This window comes from Pogoniulus pusillus, chromosome 13 (assembly GCF_015220805.1).
Source record: "Pogoniulus pusillus isolate bPogPus1 chromosome 13, bPogPus1.pri, whole genome shotgun sequence".
Classification (NCBI taxonomy): Eukaryota; Metazoa; Chordata; class Aves; order Piciformes; family Lybiidae; genus Pogoniulus; species Pogoniulus pusillus.
This window is the reverse complement of record NC_087276.1, coordinates 21094881-21103064: the sequence shown is the minus strand read 5'-3', so window position 1 is coordinate 21103064 and position 8184 is coordinate 21094881. Positions and strand designations below refer to the sequence as shown.

The following is an 8184-nucleotide window of genomic DNA, read 5'->3' as shown; positions in this document are numbered from 1 at the left end:
ATTACCTCTTGCTGGCTTACGATGGAAATGTCTAGCACTGAAGTCGCCCACTTCCTTGGTCACACTGCTCATCAAAAATGTAGTTTACAGGGACTTACAAACCAGCACACACATACTACAAGGCTCATTTCACTGGTAGCAAAACTTCCCAGTTCAGCTTCTGGAAATGTTTCAGAGTTTTCCCCAATAAAGCCAATTCCAACCAAAGTGTGAATACACAGTAGGATATTATGAGCTTTTTGTGGATTTTCCTCTCAAAGGGCAAACCTACTACAGTAAGACTTAATACACACTTGAAATCCATTTTTATCAGCTCAGCAGATACACAGCTCAGGCCCTTCAGACTATTAGTACTGTATCAGCATTCAAACCACTATACCAAAATATGGCTGACTAGAAATAAATGTCTTCCAGTGCAAACTCACTGAGAGACACTGAACCTCTCTGAATGCCCACAAACTAAAATCCACTCCCAACTAGTTCATCTACAGCAAAACTGATAAAGCTCATCGTGGCCTTAACGCCTCACTGTTAAACAGGAGATTCTGCATGTAGATCTTGGTGTTACTTAACAGAACAGAGAGAAAATCCAAACCTTCAAAACTTCACTTGTGAAAATATTCCTACTGGCCAAACTGTGATTTAGTGAGAATTGTATTAACCGACTTAAAGGGGAATAAAGATTAATATAAATGGCAATAAATGCTGGACCGTCCCCAAGTACAAGACTTGCAACACTTGCCAGCATCACAAACTACAAATACTGAGCACAAGGCCTAAGGAGAGGTTCTCCTTGCCAGTTAAATATTCTCTCCTGTAGCAGCATATATTAACATTTAGCAATCAAGGAGGAGAAAGTTCTAAATGAAGGTGCTAAAATTGCACAGTCACAGGACAAATTTAAGGTGCCAAGAGAAAGGCACTTAGAAGGCAGAGAACAGACAGGCCAGAATGATGAGCCAATGCAGCAATGTGACAGCAGGAGAGGAAGCCATTCAAACCAGACAGCTGGGGAAAGCCACCAGCAGCAGTAACAGGAGGACTCAAATCAACTCTTTTTCTTTGAAAGCATTAGCAACCGAGCATGGGGCAGGAGAGTCAAGTGTTCTTGCAGTAGGAAAGGTGACAATTTCAACTTTCCCTGTAAATGTGAGATTTTGGCACCAAGTTTGAAGATTTCAGCACCATATAAGCAACACTTTTTTGTGAGCTACAAATTCCTTGCTTTAGATTTTGGGTTGTGATGAGAAGACATTTCTCAGAGACACTGAATTTTAAGCAAAATACCGTTTCCTTCACAGTCATGTTTTAAGTATGGAGAGTATGTTCAGGGCACACTAGCAAAGCAAGATGGGGCTGAAGGATGCCATGCAAAGTGTATTATAGGATTGAGAGGCATATTCCACACAGGAAACATGCAGCGTTAACTTCCCAAAAGACACTGCCCCACAGCAGCCGCTGTCCCTGGTGCTTCAAGGCTCCTCTCAGGTTACTCAGATCGGCATGCAAGGTGCCAAGGGTTTTCTAATGCTTAAGATCAACACTGATCAGAGTATCTCCCTGTCATCCAGCAGTCATCTACTTGTTAATGGCTATTCCACTTTGCAAACAGAGAGATTTCCAGAGCGGCAACAATGACCTACCTCACACCATTCATTACTCCAGGGTTAACACATAAGCTACAACTGAAATAAAGCTACACTGGAGTTGTGTTTCCCTTCAGGGCAAACAACTGTGTCAAACACGCTATTGCTGAACTCCATCAAAGTTCATCCAGGGTATCATCTAAGCCGAGTCTGGGCACTGAGACGGTGCTCATCAACACCCGGCCTGCAGCTCTCAAAGGGTCACCGAAAAGAGGGTTCTGCGTCCTTCGTCCCTCCCGCCCTTGCTCCGCACCTGCACAGGCATTCAGCGCTAAGGGCGGGCTGGGCGGTGGAGCTCCTGTGAGCTAAAACTGACCTGAGAAAATGAGCAACTTTTAATCGAGGTTTCCATGGGGGTTCGTTACCTGGCTGCAGGGAGATTAGCAGCAGCACAAGGGCACAAACGCAGGAACGGGAGCGGGGCTGCTGCTTCCCGCCGCGCCGCGGCATCCGGAGCAGCTGAGGACCAGCCTGGGCAAACACGGTCAACAGAGCGCGCCTGCACCAAGGCGGCAGCACCCGGGAGGTGCTGACAGCCGAGCCCAGCCGAGCTGGGACGGCTGAGGGCCGGCCACAGCGACAGCCACCGGAGAACTCACAGAAGCAGCGCTCCGGCGCCGCAAACCGGCGCCGCCCTCACCAGGGCCCGCCCCCGGGCCCGCGCAGAACCGGCAGCGCTGCGCGGCTATGGCGGCGCCCGGTGGCGTTCAGGGCCCGGTCGCTAACCCCGCGCTGTGGGCAGAGGTGCGGGCGCTGCTGCCCGCCGCCGAGGAGGGGATGACGTTGGCGCTGAGCGGCGAGGTGGAGGACGGGATCCTGCAGCTCCTGCGGCGGGCCCGCGGGCTGCTCTACGCCCAGCCCTGCGAGGCGGCAGCGCTGGGGCGCCTGGGCGAGATCCTGCGCGATTACTCCTGGGAACGGCTAAACGCGGGGCCGTGGCGGGAGATCAGCAAGGCCTGGCGGCAAGTTTACACCTACGGCTGCCTCTTCGCAGCGCTGGCCGAGGTCGCCGCCGGCCGCCCGCTGGCGCCCGCCGTCCGCCTCTGCGACATGGGGCTGCTCATGGGCGCCTCCGTGCTGGACAACGTCCTCGCCCGCCTCGTCCGCGTCCTGCAGGCGCAGCTGCCCCGCGCGGAGCCTTGGGCCCACGGCAGCGTCAAGGTAATAGACCCTCGGGCTCCCCTCGGGACCCTCCTGCCCTCGCAGCCCGGCTCCTGTGTGCTCCCGCCGCCGGGACAGGCTGCTTGCCCCCGCCCTCTTTATCGCCCCTGACCCGGGAACTCCCCCTGGCAGCAACTGCAGGAGCAGCGTCTGTTGCAGAAGGTCCGGATCGCCTCCGCTCCAGCCCCGCTTGTGCAGCCAGAAGATGCGGTTCCACACCTTCGCTGCCCTTCGCTGGAGCGCTTCCGAGAAAACTATCTGATCCCAGGGAAGCCTGTTGTCTTAGAGGGGATTACTGACCACTGGCCGTGCATGAAGAAGTGGAGGTGAGACATGAGAGCTTCTTTTCTGTCCTAGTGAGAGAGTGGATCGTTTTCTGTCAGGTATCGTGATGCTCGGTGGAGCAGTAGAGACCTCCACAGAAGATGGATGTCATCGGGAGTGCCTTTTGTTGTCAGCACCTTCCTGCTGCGCTGCTGACTTTATTCTGTAGCAGCTGCTCCACGGAGGAGGAAGCACATCCCGGGACCTGCAGGGTGAGCGCTCACTCCAGAGGGCAGTGCCCAGCCCTGACCCCAGCTGCTCTGGGCGACATACAGTTGCAGAGGGAACGTGCAGCATCGCCAGCAGCTCAGCGAGCTGCTTATAGCTTAATGGGGGCTGTGTCAGTGCTTTTCATTTGTTGGAACTTGCTGGTAGTGCAGCAGAACGTGAATTTTGGGGGTGCATGAGCAAGCGTGGTTGGCTGTTTCCTTCCTGAGTACTTCACTGGTTAGACCACACCTTGAGTACTGTGTCCAGTTCTGGGCCCCCCAGTTTAGGAGGGACATTGAGATGCTTGAGCATGTCCAGAGAAGGGCGACAAGGCTGGTGAGAGGCCTTGAGCACAGCCCTACGAGGAGAGGCTGAGGGAACTGGGATTGGTTAGCCTGGAGAAGAGGAGGCTCAGGGGTGACCTTATTGCTGTCTACAACTACCTGAGGGGTGGTTGTGGCCAGGGGGAGGTTGCTCTCTTCTCTCAGGTGGCCAGCGCCAGAACGAGAGGACACAGCCTCAGGCTGCGCCAGGGGAAATTTAGGCTGGAGGTGAGGAGAAAGTTCTTCACTGAGAGAGTCATTGGACACTGGAATGGGCTGCCCGGGGAGGTGGTGGAGTCGCCGTCCCTGGGGCTGCTCAAGGCAGGATTGGACGTGGCACTTGGTGCCATGGTCTAGCCTTGAGCTCTGTGGTAAAGGATTGGACTTGATGATCTGTGAGGTCTCTTCCAGCCCTGATGATACTGTGATACTGTGAAACAAGAATCGATGTTTGTGCAGCTCAAGTAAGTGATGGAGCCAGTGCTTCCAGTACTGAGAACCATGTCTTTGTGAGACTGAGCTCATGATTCCTTAGAAAACAGGCAAAATGCCTGGTTTGAATAATTGCTTTTGTGCCACAAGCAAGGAGGAAACTGACTTCAGCTGAACACATTTGTTATTTCACAGTAGTTTTATTCTTTTTTGAGAGAAGGTTCTCCACTGCATAGCTTCAGTTAACAAGATTTAGTTAGTGCCATTGGAAAGGTGTGCACCTCCCACCAGTCATTTCTCCGACTGCAGCTGGTGATGCCCATTACTGGCACCTCTGTACAGAGTGTGGCACTGGCAGAGGGTTGATCTAGTGTTAAGAATGGAAAGCCACCTTGTGTCTATCAAGTGTGGCAGCAGAAGGGTGAGGCATCCTCCCTAGGCAAGAAAGACTAATAGCTTGCATCTTCCTTGTTTCTGAGGAAGCAACAATTAGGTGAACAAGGTTTTGATCCAAAACAAAACAGTTGTGACATCATGTGCACACAAACTTATTTCCTGGTCCTTTCATCCTTTTCTGTCTTTGTCGCTGGTTGGTTGGTTTTAGAAGAAACTCCTGGTTGTAGAGTTTTATTACTCTAAAAGGTTGATTTGGATGGACTGCCTTGCATTCAGCATCTGTAAGAGGAGCAGAAGAGAAGGGTAATGGAACTTTCTTTATTTCAGTGTGGACTATTTTTGTCAAGTCGCAGGGTGCCGCACAGTCCCTGTGGAGCTGGGTTCCCGATACACAGATGAGGAATGGTCCCAGAAGCTCATGACTGTGGGTGACTTCATCAGCGAATACATTGTGAATGAGGTCTGTTACCCTCACGGTGCTCCTCCAAGTACGGCAGTGTGGTACGGGAAGAGAACTTCTGCTTAGAACAAACTTGCTTAGAAGTGATGTCAGGGCAGGGGCTATGCCATCAGCACAGGTCTGAATTAAAAGGTTTGATTTATTTTCACCATCCGAAGCTACAAATAGTTACTGCAGCAGCTGGGTTTGTTCTGTATATATATCCAAATGTACAGCAGCTGGAGTTTGACAGATACTTCTGCAGCAACAGTGTGACAGACTGTGGGTTCCTTAGCCCATAGTTCTGTTCCTCTTGGTTGTTAAACTGATAAGTCAGATCAAGGATCAAGATCCAAATTCACGTGCCACCAGGTAAAAAGAAAATTGATCAGCAGTTGAATGTCTTTCACAGCTGAGGATCTGAAGGCCTTGTTTCTGTTTCGTAGTCTTTTGGCTGTAATGACCGTGTACCTTTGGAGATTGGTCTGTGGTGCAGCCTGGAATAGTATCAAAGTCCTTACAGGGGGCGAAGGTGGACAAGCCTGTAACCAGCAGGGTCAGGCTGTAAGGATGCAAGAGTGGTGTTTCCACAAGGTTAACAGAACTGTTAAGGCCCTGTAGGATCATAGCTTGGCTTCTTCCAGCAACTTCAGACAGATGAGTTAGTTGTGGGGATATATCTGCACTCTTAAAATTCCAGTGTAGCTGTAAATAGTCAACTGCTGAAACAAATGTTAGTGCTCTGAGACAGGACATTGGGGATTGATGTTACCTGAAAGCAAATTAACTGACTGAGAAGTTTCCCCTTCTGCATCGTTACAACTTTATCTGCTGTAATTTCAGAACAGCATTGGATACCTTGCCCAGCACCAGCTTTTTGATCAGGTAAAATTAAGTTTTTTATCTTTTTGCAGTCAGGTGTTCATTTTGTAGCACCAATCAGTTAATGTTTACTAAGCTTCTGTTCCCACAGTTTGAGTGAAGAGAGAGGAGTTGGCTGAAAGACCTGGAAACAGAACCCTTGGAGAAGTGAAGGCAGTGGATCTTGCTGCTTTTCCAGAACAATGTGGCATATATTTACAGGGATGCCACCTGGAAAGCATCATTTGCCTGAAGAGTATCTAAGTCAGGGAAGAGATCAGGACAGGAAACAGGCTTCAGTGGTGTTCAGCGTACTCTGAAATGTCGTTCCAATTAACTAGAGGTCAAGTTGTTGGAAGACCTATTAGAGGAATCTCACAGAGAAGCAAGTTTAATGTGTCAAAAATTACCTGCTCCTTTTCCATGAACAGCAAGCTGTTTATTTGTGTGGGTTTCTCTAGTTTCTGCTAAAGCAAAGGGTCTGAAGAAGAAAAAGGCCCTTCTTCCTACCTGTCCTTCCAATTGAATCTGCTTGCTAGAACAGGTGTGAGAACATTGCCTGCAGATCCCTAGCAGTTTAGCTACATCTCTCCAGCCTTTGCTGGATGAGCAGGTTACTTGTTTCATGTCAAGCCTTGTTCCTCTGCTGTATGAATTGCATACCTGTATCAAGTCAGAACATAACCATTTTGAATTCTTTCTGTGAGTAGATCCCAGAATTGAAAGAGGATATCAGGATCCCTGACTACTGCTGCCTGGGTGAAGGGGAAGATGACGACATCACCATTAACGCTTGGTTTGGTCCAGCAGGCACTGTCTCACCTCTTCATCAAGATCCCCAGCAAAATTTTTTAGCCCAGGTTTGTCCTCTACTTACTCAACACATGTCATTAGTGCTATACCTAGAGAAAGTGCTCCCTGTGTGTAAGTGTTGGAGAACAAGGTAGCAGGCAACTTGATGAACAAGCAAAGGATTGAGAATATGCAGATGTTTTGCTATTCTGTGGTGTTTGTCACAACTGCAACTTGATCCTCAGTGTAATCTCATAGGCCATGTCATCTCCTCGTTGAAACAGACCACTACTTACCCTCATTTTAGAGGTGATAAATAGGAGTCATGAGAAGCAGCTTTTCCAAGATCACACAGGGAATTAGTGACAGAGTTGTAGTGTCCTGGCACGAGCAGCACAGAAGTTTACCCTCTGCCTACTGCAGGCATTCCTGTGGTTCAGTGCAGGAATCAGCTTTGGGTCCCATGTAAAGGAATGGGAATAAAGGAATTTCCTGGTATTTAAAATTCTTACCTGCTCCAAGGGAAGAGGTACTTGGAGCTCAAATAGTTTAACTCTTTATTATAGTTTATTACTAGCAAAGATGATGTTTCCTGCAATCAGATATATTCTATGTTAAATGTCAACTGTAGCCCTCAGTTTCCAGTAATGTGCAAGTTAATGACAGATTACAAAGCCCGACTGTGATCTGTACAGGTGTTTGGAAGGAAGTACATCTGCCTGTGCCCACCACAGGAGTCAGAAAACCTCTACCCACATGAAAGCCAAATTCTTCACAACACTAGTCAGGTAAGGGGCTGCCTAAAATGTTAATGTCAGTAATGTGACTTCATTGTATTAGAGCAAAGATGTTCTGATGATGATTGGTTTGGGCTTCTTACAGGTGGATGTGGAAGATCCTGACTTAGTGAAGTTTCCCAACTTCAGAAAGGCTGCACTTCAGTCCTGTGTTCTGATGCCTGGACAAGTCCTCTTTATTCCAGTACAATATTGGCACTATGTACGATCCCTCGATATCAGCTTCTCTGTCAGCTTCTGGTGGTCATAGTTCTGAAGCCTGCATAAACTCTACTGGTATTATAAAAGGAACTAAAGATCAGAAAGAAAGTAGCATCTGGCATCTTCTCAGAAGGAAACTATTTTTAAGCATGAGAATGTCCCTCCCTGTTCAGGTGTTACAGGTGGATTGGAAAAAAGACAAAAGCCAAAGAACCAACAAACTCTTGCTTCAGAATGGTGGAAGAATCTGGATGAGGAAGTGGAAACAGTTGCTACAGGCACTCTGTTTTCCAATGCAAACTCCTCATAAAGAGCATCTCTTAAGTCATCATTTGAATGCTGTAACAGCTCTAGGGTACTGCTACAACTGTGCTTCAGGCTTTTTGGGACATGAGGTCGGCATCATCTGCGCAGAATCAGATAAACAGTGAGGAATGGTGCAGCCCAAAGGTTCAATAAACAAAAAAGCTAACACAAAGCAGGATAGGTACTGACCTGTGTGTGAAAAGTGACTAGTGTCATGGCCTGGGAACATAGGTAATTTCAGTTAACCCATGGTTTAATGGAATTTAGCTAATACTTCAATTAATCATCAGCTGGAC

The 8184-nt window shown here is 48.6% G+C and overlaps 1 protein-coding gene across 2 annotated transcripts; it reads left to right on the top strand.

Annotated features, from left to right (window-relative positions):
- The first annotated feature begins 2303 nt into the window (after window positions 1–2303).
- KDM8 (lysine demethylase 8) lies at window positions 2304–8072 on the top strand. 2 transcript variants are annotated; one of them, XM_064153431.1, is made up of 7 exons: window positions 2304–2807; window positions 2967–3133; window positions 4820–4952; window positions 5775–5816; window positions 6503–6652; window positions 7280–7372; window positions 7467–8072. In XM_064153431.1, the coding sequence occupies exons 1-7, from the start codon at window positions 2334–2336 to the stop codon at window positions 7629–7631; spliced, it is 1224 nt and encodes a 407-aa protein (XP_064009501.1). In that variant the 5' UTR covers window positions 2304–2333; the 3' UTR covers window positions 7632–8072. The 2 variants fall into 2 exon arrangements, with proteins under 2 accessions (XP_064009501.1, XP_064009500.1); XM_064153430.1 differs by having other exon boundaries at window positions 2940–3133.
- The last annotated feature ends 112 nt before the right edge of the window (window positions 8073–8184 follow it).

Bases quoted from the DNA above. Each gene is read 5' to 3' on its own strand.
- KDM8 (XM_064153430.1), top strand. From the start codon at position 2,334: ATGGCGGCGCCCGGTGGCGTTCAGGGCCCGGTCGCTAACCCCGCGCTG. The intron at 2,808-2,939 runs GTAATAGACCCT...TCCCCCTGGCAG, and splicing joins GGGCCCACGGCAGCGTCAAG to CAACTGCAGGAGCAGCGTCT. The intron at 7,373-7,466 runs GTAAGGGGCTGC...GGCTTCTTACAG, and splicing joins TTCTTCACAACACTAGTCAG to GTGGATGTGGAAGATCCTGA.